The sequence below is a fragment of the Siniperca chuatsi genome, linkage group LG10, assembly GCF_020085105.1.
Source record: "Siniperca chuatsi isolate FFG_IHB_CAS linkage group LG10, ASM2008510v1, whole genome shotgun sequence".
Classification (NCBI taxonomy): Eukaryota; Metazoa; Chordata; class Actinopteri; order Centrarchiformes; family Sinipercidae; genus Siniperca; species Siniperca chuatsi.
Genome location: NC_058051.1, coordinates 31030740 through 31056555, shown reverse-complemented (window position 1 = coordinate 31056555; position 25816 = coordinate 31030740). Strand labels below are relative to the sequence as shown.

The 25816-nt window shown below is 48.6% G+C and overlaps 1 protein-coding gene across 1 annotated transcript in view; it reads right to left on the bottom strand.

The window, feature by feature from the left end:
• Positions 1 to 35: 35 nt before the first annotated feature.
• Positions 36 to 25816, bottom strand: part of LOC122882852 (host cell factor 1-like) — a 26701-nt gene continuing 920 nt past the window's right edge. The window contains exons 2-31 of the mRNA XM_044210717.1: positions 24407 to 24618; positions 23325 to 23473; positions 22296 to 22456; positions 21993 to 22195; positions 19595 to 19679; positions 19346 to 19452; positions 18697 to 18876; positions 17628 to 17915; positions 17390 to 17538; positions 15825 to 16013; positions 14422 to 14649; positions 13476 to 13607; positions 13149 to 13347; positions 12949 to 13064; positions 10046 to 10181; positions 9022 to 9191; positions 8668 to 8833; positions 8207 to 8484; positions 6695 to 6847; positions 6552 to 6618; positions 4866 to 5008; positions 4601 to 4777; positions 4273 to 4456; positions 3852 to 3992; positions 3182 to 3381; positions 2940 to 3062; positions 2347 to 2532; positions 1661 to 1961; positions 1508 to 1562; positions 36 to 680 (exon numbers count right to left, since the gene is read on the bottom strand). Of these exons, the coding sequence (XP_044066652.1) occupies positions 641 to 680; positions 1508 to 1562; positions 1661 to 1961; positions 2347 to 2532; positions 2940 to 3062; positions 3182 to 3381; positions 3852 to 3992; positions 4273 to 4456; positions 4601 to 4777; positions 4866 to 5008; positions 6552 to 6618; positions 6695 to 6847; positions 8207 to 8484; positions 8668 to 8833; positions 9022 to 9191; positions 10046 to 10181; positions 12949 to 13064; positions 13149 to 13347; positions 13476 to 13607; positions 14422 to 14649; positions 15825 to 16013; positions 17390 to 17538; positions 17628 to 17915; positions 18697 to 18876; positions 19346 to 19452; positions 19595 to 19679; positions 21993 to 22195; positions 22296 to 22456; positions 23325 to 23473; positions 24407 to 24587 (4887 nt within the window). The 5' untranslated portion in view covers positions 24588 to 24618 and the 3' untranslated portion in view covers positions 36 to 640. The remainder of the gene's footprint in view (positions 681 to 1507; positions 1563 to 1660; positions 1962 to 2346; positions 2533 to 2939; positions 3063 to 3181; positions 3382 to 3851; positions 3993 to 4272; positions 4457 to 4600; positions 4778 to 4865; positions 5009 to 6551; positions 6619 to 6694; positions 6848 to 8206; positions 8485 to 8667; positions 8834 to 9021; positions 9192 to 10045; positions 10182 to 12948; positions 13065 to 13148; positions 13348 to 13475; positions 13608 to 14421; positions 14650 to 15824; positions 16014 to 17389; positions 17539 to 17627; positions 17916 to 18696; positions 18877 to 19345; positions 19453 to 19594; positions 19680 to 21992; positions 22196 to 22295; positions 22457 to 23324; positions 23474 to 24406; positions 24619 to 25816) is intronic.

Sequence of the window (25816 nt, the reverse complement as noted above, 5' to 3'; positions counted from 1 at the left end):
GGTTTGATGACAGGAAGTGGATTCCACACGGCCGGTAAAAAAATGCTCTAAAAATCTTTATTGTTCAAGAGAATATTCACAAACAGGTTCGATTTTCAAACAGCTGAAAAATCATTCGCTTCCTGCTCAGACAAACTGACCAATGGGTGAGCTGCATCACTGCGGCCAACACTTAATCAACAGAAGAAGAAACAGAAACCACAGAAGAAAAAATAACTTCTTTTCATACAGACGTCAAGGAAAAACAAAATCTTTTGATGCTACAGAAGAAAATTTACAACAGAGCTTGTTTAAACTCCGCCCCCGACAGCGCGGCGACCTTTGACACGACCTCAGAGACGGGGCGAGACACAGACAGCTACATCTACGTGTAATAAACAACTTTATTGTTGACATTTGAAGGTGAAAAGCTGTGGACTCCGCCCCTCGCTGTCTCCATGACAACAAAAACACCTTAGAAGAAGAAAAGAGTTCTGATTGGTCGATAATGTACAAATATCCTACAAGTCTTTTATTTTGTCTGTTTCCTGTGGGACAGGAAGCTGCCCTGCCTCCTCCTCGTCGACATGGTAACCAGCTGCAGGGTGGAGCTTAAGACGGTGGCAACCAATCACAGTCCGCAGCAGAACGTTGGCTCCTCCTATTGGTCGGTTCTGAACTTCTTTGGTCCGACAGGTTTACTGACGACAAGAAAACAAATACACAGTATTGACGAGATTTAAAGGGACATTTCACTGATTTAAACGCCCTCTGGTGATGTCACAGTGATGTCAGCAGGGCACAGACAGGCGGTCCTCGAGGTCATGTGACGGAGAGGATTTAAATATTCCTGCAGGTTTCATTGTTGATAAAGTGCTGAATCATTTCACGAGTTATTGAGTTTAAAAGCTTTTATTTTAAGTCGCTTTAAGTGAAATGTGACGTAGTAATGTTGTAAGTATGTATTTGGTATTACATTGTATAATCGAGTTTTACTGTCTGAACCACCTGATGAAGTACTTGACGTTCCTCGCGGTTCCTCACCTGTAGACCAGAGGTTCTGAGCTGCTCTTCAACTTTATTTAACGAACTGAAAAACTAGAATAACAAACGTTTGACTGCGTGAAGCTCGGTGAAATAAGAAGCAAGAAGTTACAACTGACTCGCTGCACAACACACGTCGTGACTGCAGTCACACCTGCCAGGTGAGGTCACATGACCAACAGGCTGCCTTTACCGTAAAGTCGCTGCCGCTCACCAGGGAGCGGGAGACGGTGCTTCAAAATAAAAGCAGTGTTACGGAAATTCACGACATTTCAAAGTCACGTCTTCCAGTTTCCCCCGCTGCTTTACATGCAACGGTACAAAGGTCATATATTAACTAGAATCAATAATTAAACTGAGCTTTTAACACAACACTGTTTGTTTTGGACAATCAGCAACTTTACTTTGAAAATGTTCAATGTTGCATTCAGATCGTACCATAGACAGTTTATTTCCTGCATGTGTAAATATAATCAGTTCTTACAAATCAGGAGAAGCTCCTGGTCTCTTCGCTGCTGGTTTGGCGTCTTTACTGCTTTCTACCGGAGGACAAAGACACACAGACATCAGTGATACGACTTGTTTGTTCCTCTCACTTCCTACTTTTTACCGCCCTGCTGGTTGCTATCACGCTCACCTTGTAGCCACCGGACCTGCGTGGCCGGCCCGTAGCCCTTCTGGTTGCGAGCGGCGATGCGGAAGATGATGGCAGGCTTGGTGGTGTAGTCGATGTGGGCGTTGGCGAGGCTGGAGGCCTGGACCAGGCAGGACGGGTTGGGACCGCAGTAGACCCTCATGAAGGCCAGCTGGGCCGGGCCGGAACCTGAACCAGAGGAGGTGGCCTGGCTGGACTGGATGGCCAGGTACACAGAGTACTCCGTGATCTTCCCCGATGTGACGGCAGGAGGCTCCCAGGTGAGCTGAGCCCCGTCCAGGTTCTGCAAAACATTAGAAACACCTCTAAATATGACACACACACATAAAACGGCAATAAACACGCGGTCCGATAAACGCCTCTCTGCCCGTGTTAACCACAACCGAGCACCGTTGTATCGGACCGCGTCAGGCTGTCCAGGTGTACCTAATAAAGCGGCCACTGGTGTGAGCAGGTGTGGGAAAGGTAAAGGTGCACAGAGACACTCGGAGACACGAGAAGCGGAAGCAGAGCTCAAACAGAAGAAAAGTCGACAGGACTCAAAGCGTTGAAGGAAAAGGTGGCGTGCGGCCACTGATCACGGTTTCCACGGTAACCCACCAACACCGTGACATCAGGGAAACACGTCCTGCCGGTTCTCAACATCCCAAACAGGAAGTGTGTCTCACCTTGCTGATCTTGATGGCGCAGGGCGCTCCGGGGAAACCGGGAAGACACGTTTTAAACGCCGACACCTCCGAGAACGCACCGCGCCCGCAGATATTGATCCCGGCGACCCGAAACTTATAGGCGGTCCCCGGCTGCAGCTCCACCTTTCTCATCTGACTGTAGTCTGGCAGCGCACCCGAGTCATCCTGCAGGGACACACATCAGCAACATCATCATCAATGTCCCGATCAATATCTGATCAATAATCTGATCAAACGTACAGTAAAACCTTGTAGAGACTGTGACGATGTTTCAGGTGAAGTTAAGTTTGTAGGTCATCTGTGCTTTTATTTTGAAAACACAGCTGTGAGAGCCATGTTTCCACGGTGACAGTCAGTCCTTCCACATTAAGAGTCTGTCAGACAGTAAGTCGCTCCCGCCGAGCGGCAGCCATGTTTTTCTTAATTTACCCAGAATTCAAAGCAAAGGAGTCCGTCTTAAGAAAGTCGAGGAGGAGACAGACGGATCGAGGCGTCTGTTTGAGTCAAAGTCTGTCGTCGTGAAATGATGCGATGAAGACAAGTGAGGAGCTCCGGCGAGCGGAAGGGCTTACGTCGGCCATGTTGTCGTCGTAGGGGACGTAGTAATGAGTGACCACCATGTTGGTCACTTTGACGATGCCGACGTCGTACCACTGACTGTCCCTCGCTGATGACCTCACCTGGACGCCCTGCTTCTACACACACACACACACACACACACACACACACACACACACACAGAGTTGCATGTTGTTAGCATGTTGTTAGCATGTTGTTAGCCCCCGCTGTCGCTCTGCAGCGTTGCGTCTCTCACCCCGGCAGTTGCTGCTATGCCATTGGTCACCTCGGCGAGCGCAGCAGTTTGAATCTTAGCCGGGCTGGCCGTCAGAGGAGGGGCGGGGCCAAACGTACTGGCCAATCGGGCCACGGCGCTCGTCACTGCCGATGATGTCAGCTCGTGTCCGTTGCTCTCTGCCGTCGGGTCATTCAGGCTGTCTGCTGGAGCAAGGCCCTCTGGGAAACACGAGGGAGGAGGTCAGCAGACTGCGAGTCGCCAGAGCGACGATCGGTTATTACATCTCGCCGTTTCTTTCAACGGCGATCAGCGCTGTGTCAAGTTAGTTTCACAAATATCTTCAGTCATCAGCTGTTCAGATAAATATCTTTATATTTACTTTTGAACTGATTTTCTTCATTATATTAATAAAGAATGTGACGTCTGTTATTAAAGCTGAGCGTCATCACACAGCGACACTGACGCTCGTCTTCGTTAACGATTATTTGGTCAGTTGATGATTTTATTTGACCAACAAACATTTTCCTTTTCGAACGATGTGACAAAGAAAAGCAAAGCGCTGAGTAAAGATCTGCGTAATAAAATGAAGTGATTATCAAAATAGCTGTAGATTAGTGTGACTCCACTGTGACCTCCGACCTTTAAACTCAGGACCTGCGGATCACGTGGGTCCCCATCAGGGGTCTACCTGTGGGCACGCTGCTGTGCTGCGGTTCTGGTTCTGCTGGTTCTGCTTGGTTGTGGACGTCCTGCAGCTGCTGCTGGACCAGAGCTGCCAGCTCCTGCTGGGTCAGAACGATGGGGATGGGCTGGTCCACCGACGCGTCTCCTGCACCGAGACAAATGCTCGTGAAGACAGCGACTTCTTTGCTTTCGCCTCTTTCCGACAGACCAGATCCACAAGACGCAGAATCAGTTCTGAACCGGACTAAACTGCATCTTCAGACTGTTTGAGACGCACTTCATCTCGAACATTAAGGTGTGCGCTGTGCTTTTATCATGCGGCTCTGTGTGAACTCCTGTAGTGAGACTCAAGACACTTCCTGGTTAAATCAATAATAAATACTGAATCAATAAACACACACAGCGTATCTCTCTGTGTATCTCACCGATGTGTCCTGCTGCCTGCAGGACCGCCTGTATTGTCGCCTGGTGAACTGCCTCCTCTGTTGCCGTGGTAACAGCCAGCTGATCCGAGGTCAGTCCCGTCACCATCAGGGTCGTCGCCCCGGAGACCAGCTCACCTCCGTCCCCCTCAGATGACATCAGCTCCTGAGGAAGACCGCTGTCCATCTGAGAGAGGGACGAGCTGATTGGTTATCTGTGTGTGTGTGTGTGTGTGTGTCTCTCTGTGTGTGTGTGTGTGTGTGTGTGTGTGTGTGTGTGTGTGTGTGTGTGTGTGTGTGTGTGTGTGTGTCTCTGTGTGTGCGTGCGTACCTGTGCTGCCGCCTCGCTGCCCTCCACATGAACCTGTAACACTGAGGCTTCTGATGACATCACATGCCCTGATTGGCTGTCCGTCTGCATAGGCTCCTCCCCCTCTGCTGCGGTCACCATGGCAACAGCCTCCTCAGAGGACTCCGCCCTGCCCTCTCCGACCAATGAAGAGATCTCCTGCACACAGAGGGAATCATGGGACGTCAGAGATGATGATGTAATAATGATGATTAAGGCGCTGTGTGTTTGTGTGCGCGTCACTCACAGGTATGGATGGCCCAGGTGTGGGTGTGGCCTGTGTAACCGTGGTGACAGCTCTGCTCTGACTGGCTGTGGTGGAGGAGGCGGGGTCAGAGGAGGAGGAGGGGTCTGTGGAGTCTCCCTGCAGACCGTCTCCACCCTGCTGAGCTGGAGACAGAGGACAGGAAGTGACGTCACTTCCTGCTGAACGCACCATGTGCGACGCTCTTAAACACTCGGTGACACTAAATGTTACAGTTTGGGTTCGCTGTGCAGCAACGCCACCGTTTCTCTTTGATCTCACTGGACCAACAGCTGCAGACAGTTTCAGGACGTCAGAAACACATTTTAAAGGCTTTTGTCACATTTCAGAAAACAAGCTGCTCGTCATTTTGTAGAACAACAGAACTTTTCCATGACTCCAAGTTGAAAAATGTTTAGGGTCCACACAAAAGCTATAAATGGTGTAAAACATGCGTGGACGAACTCCTGGTGCCTGTTACATCATGTGCTGCCAACTTATTTTCAACGCTTTGTTGTTCTGGATTCATTTTATTGTCCTATTTCAGTCACTGCGGGTGTCTGTATGTTAATGAGCCAAACTGTATTCTGTTGTAACGGCCAAGTGCCACAAGATGGCGGCAGCTACATTCGAGAAATTTGACAACCGTGCAAGTCACCGAATTTTCCACAATACGATCCTGCACATGTTACACAATAAAAGCCTCTTCAGGAAATGAAGGAAATCTATACACTAAAATGCTAGAGGGCTTTTAATTTGAAGCGTATACAGGAAGTGTATTAACAGCATAATCAGAATCAGAAATACTTTATTGAAACTCTTTAATAATAATTACTAATGCAGTAACAACGCAGTTTACCAGGGCAAACAGGAGCAGATCAGAAAACAAAGAGGCTTTAGACTAAAATATGACCAAAGATACTTCAGACAGAGTGAATTAGAAATAAAGGCCCGTCTCTGATATAAGCCTGCTTCAGATAAAGGCCCGTCTCTGATATAAGCCTGCTTCAGATAAAGGCCTGTCTCTGATATAAGCCTGCTTCAGATAAAGGCCTGTCTCTGATATAAGCCTGCTTCAGATAAAGGCCCGTCTCTGATATAAGCCTGCTTCAGATAAAGGCCTGTCTCTGATATAAGCCTGCTTCAGATAAAGGCCTGTCTCTGATATAAGCCTGCTTCAGATAAAGGCCCGTCTCTGATATAAGCCTGCTTCAGATAAAGGCCTGGTACCTCTGCAGCTGAGGTAAAGAAAGGACACACTAATTTATCCAACTGTGCAGTTCTCCATTTATAAATCCGTCAACATCAACATGTAACACGTTTGAAGCACAGACTGTATATAAAGATGGACGACATGTCAGCTCCCCAGCAGTGAAGCGAAAACATCTGGATCGCCCCCTGGTGGCGGGCTGCAGTACAGGTCATAAACCCCGCCTCCATGTTGGCAGGAGGGGGCGTTGACATTCGCTTGTTGTGAAAGTGAATCAGGACATTCAGAGAACTGAAATATGTGACGAGGATCATTAGAAAACTGACTTTAGTTCAGTGCTTCACTGTCTCCACTTTCTAAAAGTGTTCTTACGTCTGGGTTATAACTTCCGGTTTGTTTTTATAAATCTTTTCTGTGTGAAGTGGCGTACGCACGTTTTAACGGTTAGAAATGAGGCTTCAGGTGTGTCAGCAGGTTACCTGTCGCTGTGGTAGCGGTGTTGGTGGTTCCTGTCTCGTGGGTCTCACATGGCGGGTTGGAACACACCTGGAGGCAGAAACAGGTTTAACCAATCACCGATCATCAGTGCACACCTTCAGTCTGCATTCAGGTGTTCTCTCACCTGTCTGAGTCCTCCAGCTCCTGCTGTGGTAGCGGTGTTGGTGGTTCCTGTCTCGTGGGTCTCACATGGCGGGTTGGAGCAGGTGTTCCCTCCGTTCAGACTGACAGGATGTGGAGGAGCAGACTGCTGAGCTGAAGGCTGGCTGGAGCTCACCTGAGGAGGAGAGAGGAGCACCTGAAGGTTTCAGATTCAACCACCGCTCACCTGTTACCTGACACAGCAGCTGTTTGTCTGTTTCACAGGGCTGACATGTAACACAACGACTGTACAGGAACAAGACATTTCTCACCTGCTTGTATGTATAATAGTTCCTTATCTTTTTTGTCCTCGTGAGTCAAACTCCTTGTATGTGTTCACATAGTTGGCCAGTTTAGCTGATTCTGATTTATTCCAGTATTTCACATGTTGCTCAGGTGTAACGTCGTACATTAAGAGTCTGCAGCCATTTCCGTGGGACAAAAATATCATAAAAAGATATTTTTATCCCGTTTTATTACATTATTTGGGTATACAGCACTGACCTGACATTTCGCCATGGATGTTAAAATGTAAAATCACGGAATTAATGTAGAATCAACACCACGGAGGTATATTTAAATTCAAATACTATTGTTTAATAGCATCTTTTTAACTTTGAACACAGATTCTCTCCTGTGAACTACAGTTTCAATAAAACCATCAAGGCCATTGACTGTCAGCTTGAAAGGCGTAATTCTTATCTGCACGAACGAACGAAATAAAACCCAGGCCTATATGTTAAATTGCCAGCTGAATTTCAAGGCCATTAAAATTAGATATCAGCTTTCTTCTGTGCACTAATATAAATGACAGTTAACAGTAGTGCCAGCTGAATTTCAACAAGGTCCACAACAGATATGAAAACAGAACAAGGAACGATTCTGATTCACAGAGAGTTCAAAGGGACCCTTTCCCCTCGCCAAACTTCAGCCTGACTGTGGAGCGTTATTTTGCCTCCTTCCCGACAAGATAGCACGACGGTACCAATGGATGCCCTAGGTCGTCTAGTTTCATATGATACCAGTATCTTCACTCTAGCTTTAAACTGAGCCGCTACAGTGTCAGAAAGACAGCAATCCGTTAATCGCGTTAAATATTTTTAATGAGTTAAATATTTCAACTTAATCGCAAGACGTGGTAATTTTGACAGCACTACTTTTTATGTAGATAAAGATTTACAGATTTGTCTACACGTTCACAAATGTGATTACGCACACACGGACTGAGATACACAACTCTCCACTCGCATCTGTGAGTAGTTCTGCTACAACAATGGCCCCATATTTATGCTGATGTCACTGCTGAGCGCCTTCCCACGTCAACACAACACCGTCTGACGTGTGGCAGCGTCTCCACCACATCAGCTCATTACAGGAGGTGGAGACTCCCTCCATCTAATGTTGTTCGTTTACCGTTGCTGCTCTACAGGATGTAAACACTGACAGAACCGGATCAGTACCGACTGACATTATAAACACTTCACAGTCAGCTCACCTGCAGCACCGGGCTCAGGCTGGCGGGGGCCACGGTGGCGGTGTTGGTGGTGCCGGTGTCGTGGGTCTCACAGGGCGGGTTGGAGCACGCTCTGTCATTACCACCCATGGTTGCCGTGGCGACTGTGGCGGTGTTGGTGGTGCCGGTGTCGTGGGTCTCACAGGGCGGGTTGGAGCACGCTCTGTCATTACCACCCATGGTTGCCGTGGCGACTGTGGCGGTGTTGGTGGTGCCGGTGTCGTGGGTCTCACAGGGCGGGTTGGAGCAGACCAACGTCACTGCAGCATCATCACAGTGACATCATCAACACACCTGATTATTCACATCAGCTACAACAGTTTACTGCACTGTGATGGTAGTACTGCAGTATCAGTGCTCATCTTTGTATCCTGCTCCATCCTGAACAGTAGCTGGAACTAATACTAGTATCTGCAGTGATAGTAGTAGTAGTAGTACTGTACCTGTAGCAGCTGCAGTGTCTCCAGCCTCTCCCCCTGCAGTAGTAGTAGTAGTAGTATTTGTAGTACTTCCAGGTTCTTCTGAAGTAGGAGAAGCCATAATGGAGACGGGCAGATCCTGGACCAGCGGCTGAGCCTCTGCACCGCTGGGAGTCGTGATCAGAGTCACCTGCAGACACAGTACTGCAGTATTACTACAGTACAGAGACCTGCTCTATATGACAAGTGCCCTGAGGTAACTTCTGCTATGATTTGGTGCTGTATAAATAAAACTGGATATTTTATTACTACAGTACTATAGCGCAGTACAGAGACACAAACCTAGAGTGTTACTACAGTATAGCACAGTCTTGTTACCTGTTTGGGTCCTGTGGGGGTGGCGGTTGCTGTGGTAACCTGGCTGGCTAGCGTGGCGATGGTTGCCAGGGTGGTGATGGGCGTTGCCAGGGAGGCGTTGGCAGTGGAGACAGCTCCTCCTGCCACCGTGGTGGAGACGCTTCCTGTTGCTGTCCCCAGACTGGACATACCTGAGACACAAACACACCTGTCAGAGTCCGTCCACTCAGAGACAGAGAACTGTTCCTTTAACGGGGACCTATTGTTCTCATTTCCAGCTCTATATTTGTATTCACAGTAAAAAAAATAAATCCTTATTTATCTTTATGCAGCACCTCAGTTCATCCTGACTGAAACAAGCCGTTTTAGCTCCTGTCTCTTTAAGGCCCCCCTCCCTAAAAGCCCACTTTCTTCTGATTGGCCAACTTCCTGGGCAGCGAGCCGCTGTGACCAGTATTACAACCCTGTCCCTGACAACCGTCACGCCACTCATGCTTATCACAACTGTTTGCTGTGTTAGCGAGGCAGCTAGCCAGCTGTAGTTTGTCAGTAGCAGATTGAAAGGTCGGCGTCAGAGCATCTCGTCATCGTTCTGCAGCTCAGCAGACGGCGGCGCTGTTTTTTTCACCGGATACGTTGAACTTTTCCCCTGAACGTTTGCAGCTGAGGCGCTGTTTCTCTCTCGACTCGGCAGCAGTGAACCACATTTAATATGGTAGAAAAGGTTTCAGACGTTCAAGACATTTCGGCTCCCATCCGGAAGTCATTCTCAAATGTGAGTGTTGAGAATGACTTCCGGATGGGAGCCGAAACGTCTTGATTCTGAAAACAGCGTCCAGATGACTACGACTGAAACCTTTTCTACGACAGATCACTGCTGGACGAATGAGGGACTACACCGTCACATTTAATATGAACATCCGACATTGTAACATTATAAATATATATGAAAATAAGGGAAAGCATAAAAGGTCCCCTTTAAGCTGGGTCAGTGTTACAGCTGAGGGACTCCTCCTGAAGTAAAGAGCATCTGACCAGTGTTTACCTGTGGTTGCTTTGACGACCAGTGTGGTGACGGTGGGTTTGGTGCCGACAGCTCCCGGTGACACCAGTCTGACTCCGCTCATTGGGACGGTCCTGAGGATCGTACCAGGCGTCCCCGGAGCTCCTTTCAACACCACCTGAAAACAGACCCACATGTTTCGCTCTGAAGACCGTGGCGATGGTAGTGGATTACCAGAAAGAGCCCGGCCCCACCCGCCCCCATCACCCTCCGTGACTCCCCAGTCGACACTGTGGAGACCTTCCGCTTCCTGGGCTGAACATCAGCTCCCTCACCAAAGAAGCCCAGCGGAGGATGTACTTCCTGCGGCAGCTGAAGAAGTTCAACCTGCCAAAGACAATGATGTGCACTTCTACACCGCCATTACTGAGTCCATCCTCACCTCCTCCATCACCATCTGGTACGCTGAAGGAGAAGGTGATTGGCAGCTCACCTGGTAGAGCGCACGCCCCATGTATTCGATTCCAGCCCACGGCCCTTTGCTGCATGCCATGCCCTCTCTCTCCAGCTATCACTATCACACAATAAAGCAGAAATGCCAAAAAAATAATCTTTAAAAAAAAAAAAAAAAAAGAAGAGAGAGAGAAGGTGATTGGCTGCAATCTACCTTCCCTCCAGGACTCTGAGGCGAGCAGGAAAGATTGTGGCTGACCCCTCCCACCCTGGACACAAACTGTTTCAGACACTCCCCTCGGCAGGAGGCTGCGTCCATCAGGACCAAAACCTCACGCTGCAAAAACAGTTTCTTCCTGACTGCAGCCGGCTTCATGAACAAGGCCCGGGACCCCCACTGACACTGACTCTCACACCACCTTAACCCCCCACTAAGTAAGTTTTATTTATATAGCACCTTTCAAAACCTAGGTTACAAAGTGCTTTACAACAGGATAAAAAGTTAAAAGAAAAGAACGCACATAAAACAGAATAGTGTACATGACTCAAGCACAAAAACACAAGAGATGGGTCTTCAGCTGTGACTTCAAACATCCAAGGGGTTTGCTGACCCGACTCTCAGGGGGAGGCTGCTCCACAGCCCGGGACCCAGGACAGCGAACGCACAGTCCCCTCGTGTTTTCAGTCGTGAACGAGGTACAACTAGCAGGCCTCGTTCAGAGGACCCGAGTGGCCTAGCAGGGGTATAAGGCATTAGTAGCTCACTAATATATTCTGGAGCAAGATTATTCAAAGCCTTATAAATGAGGAGGAGGATCTTGAACTGAATAGTAAATTTAATCGGAAGACATCCAGTTACTAATCTCGGCCGGGCACGTGTGCCGAGTAGTTAAATTTGAGAGATCACCAGGCGGATAAGTAGAGTTGTGTGTCATCAGCGTAGCGCTGATAAAACACACAGCTGAACTGATGGATCAAGTGCCCTGACGGGGAGCTTATATAATGAAAATAAAATGGGTCTGAGAATTGACCCCTGAGGCCCCCCACAAGTCAAAGGAGCACAGGTGGACACCTCGTTTGTGCTACACCAGATATCCCAACCGATCAATTACAGTAGCGTGGTCAATAGTGTCAAAGGAGGCTGTGGGGGGGATAGAAGTTCTTATTCTGTTGATTTTGTCTACAAAGAAGGATAAACAAATGTTTACAATCTACCACCAAAGGTGAGGACATGCAGGAGGCGGAATTATTTAAGAGGCGGTCAATAGATTTAAGAAGAAACCTCGGATTGTGTTTGTTTGTGGTGATGAGATTATTGAAATAGGCTGTTTGTGCATCCTCGATCTTTTGATTCAGCAAGACCATCAAGTCTTTCATTCGATTATAATGGACAAGCAGTCGCGTGGTTTTCCACCTACGCTCTGCTTGTCATCATTTAGCCACGGAGAAGAATTGGTCTCAAAAACTGATTTGGTCGTAAGGGGTCAGCAGCATCTAGAGCAGACGCACACAGTTCATTAATTATTCACCATGTCATCAATATGTGAAAAGGATAATCCTTCTTGATCCAACACAAAAAGTAGACTGACTGCGCTTCTGGGCTAAAATGGTGGGATTTAAAAAACAAAATACATTTATGATCAGAGATAAAATCATCCAGTTTTGGAGAACTAAGTGTCATGCCCAAGGTGAACACTAGGTCAAGTGTATGGCCATCATGAGTGGGACTGTTTACATGTTGTAAAACATTAAAAGACTCAGTTACACTAATAAAATCACTTGCTGGGACATTTGTTGCATCACCAACATGGAAATTAAAATCACCTTATCATACTTGACAACTGCAGCAGCAATGAAATCAGAAAACTCAGATAAGAAACATCAGAGCCTCAAAGCTGGTCATTTTTTTAACAGTAAGAAGTGAAAAACGTGAGCGATTTTTAAAAACTACAGCCACCAGTTTAGTTTAGCTAACTACACGTTATATAAACGTAAAGTCCGCATCTCCTGGACTACTATCATGCACACTGCAAATAATCTTATACTCTTAACTGCACAGCGCTTTCATTTAAATAAGTATATATAATAATTATTATTTATAATATTGTTTCACATTTAATTGTCTATTTATGCTTCTTGACCTGTAGCACTTGCTTTATCTTTCTTTACATTTTCTACTTACTACGTTTATTGTTTTGCACCAAAATACCAAAGTCCTGTATGTGAAAACCTCCTTGGCAGTAAACCTGATTCGGATTAAGAAACAAGGCGTCCGAACAATGTTCACTTACATGCAGCGTGGGGAAGCAGTTAAAGAGGTTCACCAGTATATTCTTTCAATTTACAGTATTTTGGTTCCTGATTAGTTTTGTTTTTACCCCCCCCACTTGTTCTCTTGGCTTGTATTAGTGAGTCCCCGTGTGTTAACTGCCTTTCCAGAGTTATACTGAATGGTTTTGGTTAGCCAGGTGTGCCGTAGATGTGTGTGTTACCTGTGTGAGCCCCTGCTGTCCAGCTGCAGTGATTTTGGGGACGGTGGTGATGATTTTTCCAGCACTTCCTGGTGTCACCATCTTGGTGGTCAGGATCGTGATTGGACTGTTAGCACCTGTAGGGGGAGGAGCGTCGCTCAGTCAATCACCCAATTTAAAATGAAAAGCAGCTCAGGCATTCAGGTGTGTTTTTCCTGTACCTGCCCCCCCATGTAGCGCCGACATTGGGATGGTCTTGATGATTGTGGTGCCAGGTTTGGAGGTTGCCGGGGCAACGCCCAGGATGGTCTGTTTGGTTGGTGTGGATCCGGCCTGCGCGGTGCTGAGGAGGGTGGTCTGTTTACCATCTGCTGACGTCACCAACTTCAAGATGGTTCCTGCCGGGAGAGCGCCCTTCGTCTGATACGGGCGGGGGGGGGGTGTTAATGTCTGCTGTCAGGCGTTAACGTGTGTGTGTGTGTGTGTGTGTGTGTGTGTGTGTGTGTGTGTGTGTGTGTGTGTGTGCGCGTGTCCTCAGTAACCAGTACCTGGAGGATCTGGGTGACTGGGCTGCTCCCAGCCTGACCAGTAACTGCTCCACTCTGAACTGGTTTGGTCTGAACCACTGACACCACCTTCCCCAGGTTACCAAGGTTACCAAGGTTACCCAGGTTACCAAACTGAAACAGAGGGAGGAGTGATGTCATCAGGTCTGTCTGAGGGTTTAATATTTATAATGTGTCACATTTTCTTCCTAAATGGCATCAAAAAGGTTTTGATCACATATTCTGATTCAGGTTTTTAATTATAATTTACACACAAATGTGCATAAATTCCTTTTAGAGAATTTAACAGCAATTTTAAGTAGTTTGTTAAACAGCATCTGACGTCCGGGGAAACATGAACCGTGTTATATTTGAACTTTCTGTTAGCAACAGAAAGAAATGATTCCTCATCCTCTTTCACTCTAATGTGGTGTAATGAAAAAATATTAATGAGTCATACTTTTAATGACATTTACTTTAATTTACTTTTAATGACTATTATATTATCATTACACTAGAAAAGGTCTTAATGGATAAATGTTATATTGACAAAAGCATATTGTGTAAATCCCCATGTAGTCTGCTGCTGTCTCTTCATGCTTTAAACCACCTGACGTTCATTATTATTGTTCACTCAGGTAAACCCTTTGTTTATTTTTACACATATTAGGACTACAACTGACGGTTACTCTGATTACCCATTCATATGCTAATGTACGTCTCATTTAATCGGTTAATGTTCAAAATGTCAAAACATTGTGAAAAATGTCATATATATCTTTTATTTGATTGTGCCTTTTTAGAATTTCTGATTCATGGTTATTACAGTTTGTTTCTGCATTGAGTAACTTGATATTTCTTATGAGACAAAGTGAAAAAATAGCCAGTTCCTCAGGTGGTGATAGTAAAAATAGTTTTCATTCAGTGACCAGCAGGTGACATCACTCACCAGAGCTCCGCCTCCTCCCACACTGAGTGGACTGTTAACGAGAGTGATGGTCTTTGTGACTCCGCCCACCACCGTGGTGACCACCTGAGCCTGCTGGGAGACCGTCACCGTGCCGGACTTATGGACCGTGATGATTGGTCGGCTGGGGGTCCCGGGGGTGGAGACTACAGAGGCTCCGCCCACCTGAGCAGCAGCAGTCTTCAGCATGCGAGTGGCTGGGTTACTCACCTGAGACACACGGAGAAAAAACACCTTTACACTGCGACGCCTTTACACTGTATAATGTTTACACTGCGACACCTTTACACTGTATAATGTTTACACTGCGACGCCTTTACACTGTATAATGTTTACACTGCGACGCCTTTACACTGCGACGCCTTTACACTGTGACGCCTTTACACTGTGACGCCTTTACACTGTATAATGTTTACACTGCGACGCCTTTACACTGCGACGCCTTTACACTGTATAATGTTTACACTGCGACGCCTTTACACTGCGACACCTTTACACTGTGACGCCTTTACACTGTATAATGTTTACACTGCGACGCCTTTACACTGCGACACCTTTACACTGTATAATGTTTACACTGCGACACCTTTACACTGCGACGCCTTTACACTGCGACGCCTTTACACTGTATAATGTTTACACTGCGACACCTTTACACTGTATAATGTTTACACTGTGACGCCTTTACACTGTATAATGTTTACACTGCGACGCCTTTACACTGTATAATGTTTACACTGCGACGCCTTTACACTGTATAATGTTTACACTGCGACGCCTTTACACTGCGACGCCTTTACACTGCGACGCCTTTACACTGCGACGCCTTTACACGCGATAGCGAGGGGCGCAGAGAAGAGACAGGAAGTGTCCATGAAAACTCTGCGCAGAGCGTCCATTGTAAAGCTGAACCAGCCGACCACAATGGCTCGACGTCTCTGCTTCAGCATCTCAGCAGAAAGTTTAACGTTAGTCTCTGCGTCCAGTCCGCAGAGCGACCCGACACAAGGTGGATGAAGGCTGGTGAAGAATGTAGGCTATGTTAATTATGGCTGTATGTCACGGCTAGTTAACCACGTAAATCAGTGTGGTGGCTAGTTATGACGTCCCTGAGTTAGCTAGGTTTTGTTCAAGATATTAACCACAGCAGATAAAATGCAGCAGTCAGTCTGTGAACGCCTGAGCCTGAGTACACGCACGCAGGCCTACTTTCAAGTAGCGTCATCGCTAGCTGGTGGCTAATTCAGTTCATCCCACTTGATGGCGCTGACTATTTACTGGCGTTTACCAGCCCCCTGCGGTGAAACTAATGGGGACAAATAAAAGAAATTAACTCGTGTATATATTTCCCAGAGCAACAGTAATATGACAGCTGCGTACGGTACCATTGTAACTGGAGCGGCCACCTTGACTGGCAGACTGCTGGATCCTGGACTCACAGCCACTGTCTTTACAATTGTTGCTCCTGCAGGGACGTTCAGCATCGCCGCTGTGGACGGAGGGATCTTCTGAGTCGCTGCCGCCGCCGCCGCCAACGCCGCCATGCCGCTCATCTGAGGACTGCTTCCTATTGGCTGAGAGCAGACAGGAAGGAGGAGGGAGGTGTTAGAACAAGGATTAATCTGTTGAGAGTCAAAGTTCTTGACAAAAAATTCTCAACAAAATTTTCCAGAGCTTGCAGTCACATTTTGTGGCCTTCAACAGCGTCTGGAGTTGCTCCATTGTCATGGAAATTGTTTAGTGATCGCATGACAACAGGTGGTCGTATAACTCCATATAACTGATGACAACTGAGTAGACTCAAGCCAATGAGGAAGGCCAAGGGATGTAGCTGAAAGCACCAGAAGTTCCAGTAAGTGGACTTTGTGCTAAGATTTTCCAAGGTCAAGAACGGACATTAAGCTCAATTTGAAACAGCAGTTTCACAGAAACACCGGGACTCGAGGTCTACTGACACTCACGTTTCCAGTCTTCTCGGTATATATTCATATCTGACATTCGAGTACAAATAGCTAGATGTTTATTATGTCAATAACATGGATGTTACATTCTGAGTATGGACGCTACTGTGTTGCCAAAGAATTGCCAGAAGACTGTAGCTAGTTACTGCAGCTCATACAAATCAATCAACACCAAACCCAGACAAGCTCAACGCACAGCATTTTATTCAAGCTGCAGCGCTAAAACAGTGCAGGTCAGTGTCATGTAAGTTTAAATACCTGCGTACCTTCAACCGCAACAGAAGGGACGTTCATGTACAATTCACCGGGTAACTAGAAAACACGTCCGCTGACTTTGATTCACATAAAACATGTACAACAAATAGTCTCTTTTATAAATAAAGTTAAATCGTTTCATTTTCACGGCGTCTGTGCAGCCTTGTTTATTCACTGTGTCCATGGAAACGACGATGAGCGCAGCCATAAAGGTTTCCTTACGCGGTTTACTTTTCTGATAACTGCGTAGCTCATAACTGTTGAGACAAGCTGCGACGCCGCAGAGGCAGCTGTGCGTACGGGTGTGCGTTCAGCCGCACGCCATACTTCTTGCCTTGCTTTCGCCCTCGGGCCGCCGTGGCGTGCGCTCTCACGCGGCACCGGGGCAACAGAATTGGGGCGGTAGTCTGGAACTTATCCAGAGCTGGAAGTTACTAAAATCAAAGTCCATACTTTTTCATACTGCGTGGGATCCGGTCACTAGCTGTTTCCAGAGCTTTCAAACATCTCACGGACCTCATCTCTCAGTTGTCATGGAGACGGTTCAGGTATCACATGACCTAAAGGTGGAACTTGGTCACGTCACAACAGTTGTCATGGGGACAACTGATCCATCTCCATGACAACTGAGCAAACGTCATCTGTTGATGAAGTTGATAAAATGTGGTTAAAAGCTCCAGAAAAATCCAGTGGACCTTGAGTTAAGAGATGAGAATTATTAAAAACGTCTTTACCGTCCCCTGACCGGCCTGCGCAGGTACCATCATACGAACACCTGCAGGAAGCGTCGTCACAGCGACCGGGGATTTGGGAGTGGCCTGTCTCACGGTGACGATGGAGGCTCCGCCTGCTGCACCTGGAGCTGCCGCCACCTTCAGGACAGCTGCAGAGAGGCAGGAAGCAGGTGAGGAACATTCAGATCTAGCTGCTCTTATCACCTGATGATCTACCTGTACAGGTGCGGAAACCTACCTGGTGCTTTAGCAGCAGCAGCAGCCGCAGTGGGGGAGGGGACCAGTGTGATGCCGGACAGCGGGACAGTTTGGTTAGCCGGTGTCGTGGCGATAGGGGCGGGGCTCTTGGGGACAAGGTTGGGGGCAGGGCTAGAGGCAGGTGAGGCGGCTGCAGATGTGGCGGGAATGTCGTACTTCTGCAGCTGCAGCAGGTAGGTGTCGGCGGTCTGCGACGGCCCCCAGCTCACCTCCAGAGACGACGTGTTGGCCCGGACCAGCTGCACCCGAGAGGGAGGGCAGGGACGCTCTGAGAAGAGACAGGTGAGAAAGGGTCAGACAGACAGGTGAGACAGACAGACAGGTGAGACGTGTCTCCAGGTGTTCCAGTATCAAAAGCCGCGTTTCCACCCAACACTTTCGGTGTGAAACCGTACCTACACGTGCCTAAACCCTAGATCTGCGTTTCCACCGCAGACCGTACTCTTAAATGTGGGCGGGGCTGTTCCCGGGGCCTCGGGGGCCAAACCCCCTCCCTGATCCAGCAGCTGGGAAACAACAGAGACGTTTCTAGGTCTGGAGGAGCTGCAGCGTTTATTAACTGACACGCTGTAACCTGCGCTGTACATTTCCTGCCAGCTGACCCGTTCCTCCGCTCCTCTCCGACCAATCAGTGGTCTGCAGAGTTTTAACGCCACCTTGTAGTATCGGCTCAGCTCCATATGGAGTGGACCTGTCAGGACCTGTCGGGACCTGTCGGGACCTGTCGGGACCACGCCTCACAATGGAAACGCCAAAATCACCATAATGTGTAAAGAACTGAAGTGGACTGAACTGCTTAGTGGAAACATGGCTAAACTCCTCCTCACCTGTCCTCCTCACCTGTCTCCAGGTGTTACAGTATTAAACTGTCCTCCTCACCTGTCTCCAGGTGTTACAGTATTAAACTGTCCTCCTCACCTGTCTCCAGGTGTTACAGTATTAAACTGTCCTCCTCACCTGTCTGTCCTCACCTGTCTCCAGGTGTTACAGTATTAAACTGTCCTCCTCACCTGTCTCCAGGTGTTACCGTATTAAACTGTCCTCCTCACCTGTCTCCAGGTACCAGAGGTCCTTGCAGCACACCTGGTTGTTCCAGGCCTTCCTGTATCCGTCTCTGCCGCTCCAGATGTAGAGTCTGGAGTTGATGGCGACGCTGCAGTGACCTGCTCGAGCTCTGGGGACGTTCTCCTCGACACTGTCCATCAGGACCGTCTCCCAACACATCGTGTCTACACACACACGGACAGACAGGTGGACAGACAGGTGGACAGACAGGTGGTCATGCTGCAGTGTCGTCTTCCTGAAGTCACTAGTGTGTGTGAGTATGTGAGTGTGTGTGTGTATGTGAGTGTGTGTGTGTGTGTGTGTGTGTGTGTGTGTATGTGTATGTGCGTGTGTGAGAGTGTGAGTGAGAGTGTGTGTGTGAGTGCGTGTGTGTGTGCATGTGAGCGTGCGTGTGTGTGTGTGTGAGCGTGTGTGAGTGTGAGTGTGTGTGTGTGTGTGTATGTGAGTGTGTATGTATGTGAGTGTGTGTGTGTGTGTGTGTGTGTGTGTGTGTGTGTGTGTGTGTGTGTGTGAGTGTGTGCGTGCGTGTGTGAGTGAGAGTGTGTGTGTGTGAGCGTGTGTGTGTGTGTGTGTGCATGTGAGCGTGTGTGTGTGTGAGCGTGTGTGTGTGTGTGCGTGTGTGTGTGTGTGTACCCAGGTTGAGGCAGGCCAGTGTGTTGGTGCACTTCCACTCCTTCTCATGAGTCGCCACTTTGACGTCATCCATCACCAGAGGAATCCAACCTCCAAACACATACATCCTGACAGACAGACAGGTGGAGGGAGAGAGACAGGTGAGACAGGTGAGACATGTGAGAGACTCCAGTGTAAATGTCAGATTAACAGATGAACTAACAAAGTGTGTGTTGTGTGTGTGTAGTGTGTGTGTGTGTGTAGTATTACTTGTTGTTGATGGTGGTGGCCGAGTGCAGGCTGCGGGGGAGGGGGGCGGTTCCACTGAGCGTCGGTTTACTCCACGTCAGTGAGTCTGTGACATCATCACAACAGGAACCAATCAGAATCGGCACAGTTTAGTTTGGCTGCATGTGATGGACGGAAAGATTCTCATGTTTCAGACCAGCTGGAGACGGTTAAATACTTTGTGCTGACATCAAGTATACTCCAACTTCATTAGACACTTAAAGACAAGCCCGTCTCACCTGCGTCTCATGTGTCTCACCTACATCAAGCCCGTCTCACCTGCGTCTCATGTGTCTCACCTACATCGAGCCCGTCTCACCTGCATCTCATGTGTCTCACCTACATCGAGCCTGTCTCACCTGCGTCTCATGTGTCTCACCTACATCGAGCCTGTCTCACCTGCGTCTCATGTGTCTCACCTACATCGAGCCTGTCTCACCTGCATCTCATGTGTCTCACCTATGTCGAGCCTGTCTCACCTACGTCTCATGTGTCTCATCTATGTCGAGCCTGTCTCACCTGCGTCTCACCTACATTGAGCCTGTCTCACCTGCGTCTCATGTGTCTCACCTATGTCGAGCCTGTCTCACCTACGTCTCATGTGTCTCATCTATGTCGAGCCTGTCTCACCTGCGTCTCACCTACATCGAGCCTGTCTCACCTGCATCTCATGTGTCTCACCTATGTCGAGCCTGTCTCACCCACGCCTCATGTGTCTCATCTATGTCGAGCCTGTCTCACCCACGTCTCATGTGTCTCATCTATGTCGAGCCTGTCTCACCTGCGTCTCACCTACATCGAGCCTGTCTCACCTGCATCTCATGTGTCTCACCTATGTCGAGCCTGTCTCACCCACGTCTCATGTGTCTCACCTATGTCGAGCCTGTCTCACCACGTCTCATGTGTCTCATCTATGTCGAGCCTGTCTCACCTGCGCCTCACCTACATCGAGCCTGTCTCACCTGCATCTCATGTGTCTCACCTATGTCGAGCCTGTCTCACCTGCATCTCATGTGTCTCACCTATGTCGAGCCTGTCTCACCTGCATCTCATGTGTCTCACCTATGTCGAGCCTGTCTCACCTACGTCTCATGTGTCTCATCTATGTCGAGCCTGTCTCACCTGCGTCTCACCTACATCGAGCCTGTCTCACCTGCATCTCATGTGTCTCACCTATGTCGAGCCTGTCTCACCTACGTCTCATGTGTCTCATCTATGTCGAGCCTGTCTCACCTGCGTCTCACCTACATCGAGCCTGTCTCACCTACGTCTCATGTGTCTCACCTATGTCGAGCCTGTCTCACCTACGTCTCATGTGTCTCACCTACATCGAGCCCGTCTCACGTGTCTCACCTACATCAAGCCTGTCTCACCTGCGTCTCATGTGTCTCACCTACATCGAGCCCGTCTCACCACGTCTCATGTGTCTCACCTACATAGAGCCCGTCTCACCTGCGTCTCATGTGTCTCACCTGCGTCGAGCCCGTCTCACCTGCGTCTCATGTGTCTCACCTGCGTCGAGCCTGTCTCACCTGCGTCTCACCTACATCAAGCCTGTCTCACCTACGTCTCATGTGTCTCACCTACATCGAGCCCGTCTCACCTGCGTCTCACCTACATAGAGCCCGTCTCACCTGCGTCTCATGTGTCTCACCTGCGTCGAGCCTGTCTCACCTGCGTCTCACCTACATCAAGCCTGTCTCACCTACGTCTCATGTGTCTCACCTACATCGAGCCCGTCTCACCTGCGTCTCACCTACATAGAGCCCGTCTCACCTACGTCTCATGCGTCTCACCTACATCGAGCCCGTCTCACCTGCGTCTCATGTGTCTCACCTGCGTCGAGCCTGTCTCACCTGCGTCTCACCTACATCAAGCCTGTCTCACCTACGTCTCATGTGTCTCACCTATGTCGAGCCTGTCTCACCTGCGTCTCATGTGTCTCACCTACATCGAGCCTGTCTCACCTACGTCTCATGTGTCTCACCTATGTCGAGCCTGTCTCACCTGCGTCTCATGTGTCTCACCTACATCGAGCCTGTCTCACCTACGTCTCATGTGTCTCACCTATGCCGAGCCTGTCTCACCTGCGTCTCACCTGCGTCTCACCTACATCAAGCCTGTCTCACCTACGTCTCATGTGTCTCACCTATGTCGAGCCTGTCTCCCCTACGTCTCATGTGTCTCACCTATGTCGAGCCTGTCTCACCTACGTCTCATGTGTCTCACCTACGTCGAGCCTGTCTCACCTACGTCTCATGTGTCTCACCTATGTCGAGCCTGTCTCACCTGCGTCTCACCTACATTGAGCCTGTCTCACCTGCGTCTCATGTGTCTCACCTACGTCGAGCCTGTCTCACCTGCGTCTCACGTGTCTCACCTATGTCGAGCACCCACAGGTCTCCCAGTCTGCAGCCGCTCATCCCTCCGTAGATGATGAGTCTGTTGGCTGCGCGGCCGCTCGTCACCACGGCAGTGTGACTCTCTCTAGGCGGCGGCGGCGGCCCTGAAGTCAGCGGGATCTCCCAGCCGACCACGCTGGAGCCCGGCCGCAGCTCGAGACAGTACAGGTCGTTTAGATACCTGACAGGGAAAGGTGGCGTTAACCCCTTCATACACATTTCTATAAGATAGATATATTTTCACATCATTTTGAAAAACTATTTGTTCATTCTCTGTCTACCTGGGGATGTTGTTCTTGGGGTCTTCACTGTCATTGGCCAGTCCTCCAAACAGGTAGCAGCAACTGCCAATCAGAGAGAAGCTGTGTCCGAGGCGGGGGCAGGGGGGCGGGCCATTCTTTGGAGCCTTGGCCTTCAGACGTTTCCACTCCCAGCGACTCGCCTGAAGGAGACAACGAACAGTGAAGTACAGGCTACAGACTGGTCAGGTGTATCAGCGGCCGCCAGGTAAACTGGGACCCACTGGAACATCGTTAAGAAGTTTATCGTGATCTCGGTGGCTCAGCCCCACGCGGAGCTCTGAGTCTTATTCAGAGCAGAGCCGTTTCTTCAGGCCGACGGTCATCAGTTCAATTCAAAGAGCTTTACTGGCATGAAAGTTTCCAGAACAATGTTGCCAAACATCAAAATATAATTTGTCCAAATATCTGGACGGCACACAGTAACAGCGAGACGAACATGAACTCAACATATACTGGAGTTAATGTCGTACTGATGTGTTCCTTCTCTCCTTCAATAACAGGTGAAAACAGTATAATTATTCACCAAATGTCTTATTTACATTTGAAAGAGTTTTAGAAAAATTAAAATGATTCAAACGTCTGTTCAGTCGACGTCCCCACAGTGTTGCATGATGGGAGAATACTGCTGGAACCATCTTCGAGTTTTCATTTGTTTTCCAGCCCGGAAAAGCGAAAGTGACCCGAGATCGTTACTGAACCAACCTGTGCAGCTGGGCTCTGAGTACTTTGGGCGCAGTCCCAGAGTTCATTTAATCAATAATGATCTTTAAAATTCAAGTATTAATTTGTCATTTAAAGACAGAGTTAGGAAATGATTATTAGTGCTAATGTTCTTTTTATTATGTGATTTTAAAATGCATTACTGACGTGCCAATTAATCAATTTATAACTGCACTTTCAAACTGATTTATCAGTTAGCTCTCTACCTGCTGGGTCAGAAATGCCTATCTGAGATCTGAGTGATGGTCAGTGTCCCGAGGCCCCGCCCCCTGCAGTGACATCACTGACCTGCAGCTCGTACAGGTCGCTGCTGTATTTGCCGTACTCCACCATCCCCCCGAACACCAGCAGCCTCGTCCCGTCGCACACGAAGCCGTAGGCGGCGCAGCCGGGGGGGACGTCACCTCGCACCGCAGGGATGAACCACTGGTTGGTAGCTGGGGGGGCGACAAGTTAGACAGTGTACAGGTTTACTTCCTGAAACTACACAGTGAAATATCCCCAGGATGGAAGAGGGGGGGGGAAGACAAGAGGTCTGACCCAGAAACTGATCCAGGTTCATCATCGATGAGCCTCTGATCACTGAGACAAGGAGGGAGGAGCCACAGGTGTGTCTTATGAACAGTTTTGCACCTGACAGCAACACCCCTCCATCAGAATCTGTTGACTGACTGCTCAGCTGACTGTAATATTGTAAATTAGACAAATAGGAATAAGAGCAGCTCGAACGTTATTCATGTTTATTCATAAAATAAACACTATTACAGATATCACTTTGTTCTGTTTTCTCCTTTTCTGAAGTTCATCCTGGTTCATTGAGTGAAACAGAGCTACAGTAACAAACAGCCGCACATCCATAAATTCACTTATTATTATTATTATTAAGTGAATGACGCACGTGTGAGACACACAATTTCAATTTGGGTCCAAAGATGTCACGTGAGACGCAGACTGTTGTTTCCGTCCTTCCGGCTGCTGCAGCAGAGGGGCGTGTCTGCGTGACGTCAACAATGTTTTCAGTAAAAACGCGCCATTTCTCTCTGTTTCTTCCAGAGTCGCTCCGTTAGCTAAACAGCTAGCTAATCCCATTAGCATGCGGAGGAGCGGCTACCTCGTTAGCTTGAAGAACATGAGCTAACCTAGCCTAGCAGGCTAAACCTCCAATCTTTACAGCCAGCATCAGTATCAATCACAGCCACAGAATAAAATCACAACAAAATATTTTAGCTCTTTAGCAAACTTAGCTAAGTAACGGTTAGCTTCCAATTAGCATTGACAGACGCTAACGTAGCACGGCTAGCATCTGTTCATAACCTCCACAAAGAGCCATATTTTACAGAGAAAAAAACACTCCTCGGCTACACCTTTACCTGTGTTGTAGACGTGCAGCTCGTCCACGATCCCCTCGTTCCCTCCGCCGAACACCACCATTAGCTCTTTGATAGTCACGGCTCGGTGTCCGTGCCGGGGCCGCGGCACCGGGCCGGTCCAGCCCAGGACGCGCTTCCAGCGGGGCTGTAGCACCGCGGGGGTCGCGGGTTCGGATGCCATGGCGCTGCTGTCAGGGTCCGGGTCTCCCGGTCTTCAGTGAGGGAGACAAATCCAAATTCAGTCGAGAGTTGTGTCAAAAAGTTAAAAAAAAATAACCGTCTCTGGCACGCTAATAGCGGCTCAGGGCTAGCATTAGCCTGCTAACTAGCTCCTGAGGCTAACTAGCCAGCTAATTTGACCGAAACGGGCTATGTAGCTAGCCAGCAGTTCTGAAATAGTTTTTCTGCGCAAGTGATCAGCTGTCTGCCACAGTTTCAGTAACTTTTATTAGACGGGGAGAATAAACGCCCTCCTCTGATGTTCCAGTCTGTGATTCTGAGAGGGATCAGTGTTGATGTTAGCTAGCCCAGAGACTGCAGTAGACAGTCCGCCATTTTAGCCCGGTGAACGCTGTGCGGAGTCGGTAGAAAGCCGCCGGCAGCTGTTCAGGCGAGCAGAAACCAGCAGAAACAGAAATGCATATCCAGCTGCGGGTGAGTGCGCTGCACGGCTGCTCCGTGCATCAGTGTGAGGGGCACTGTGGAGGCTGAAAGCTGTTTTAAATGTGCAGAGCAGAGGGTCTGTGCGCCGGGATGGGAGCCGCCATCTTGCTGCTAACAGCAACCAAACAAAACACACACCGCTGCTGGAAATGGCAGCGAGGCCAGGCGGCTAACTGCTATCAGAGCCGCCACAGGGTGTCAGTCAACACCAAGCGCATCAGCAAGCTAACATTAGCCGCAGCGTTAGCCCCGAGACAGACACTTTCCGCGGGCCGAGGAACCGGAGCCGACAGCGGGCCGGACCGCGGCTCCGGGCGGCTCCAGGGGTGAATGTGTCAGGGCTTCCCCCTCTCAGCGAAACGACCCTGAATAAATATAAACATCCTGGTAAAGTCTGAGCTCAACTGTAGAAGACACATTTAATCTTTAGAAAAAAATGTCTTCAAAGTCGAAATAAAGTTGCTGATTCACAGAAAAAAAATGTTTATTTACAGTCCCGAAATATTACTTATTTATTTATCAATCAAAACCTCCATCGATTCTCTGGTGTCCGTTTAACCTGAGCGTCTTTGTGCTTTTGTTTCCTGACATCAATGTTAAAGAGCGACAAGCCGATCGATAACTAGAGTAATCAATAGTGATAACCCATCAGACTGTATTGAAACAGCCGCTGCCAATAACTGGACAAGTTTTTATGACAACAACAACAAGCAGCAGCTGTTTCACTGTCAACACATGTGACGTCAC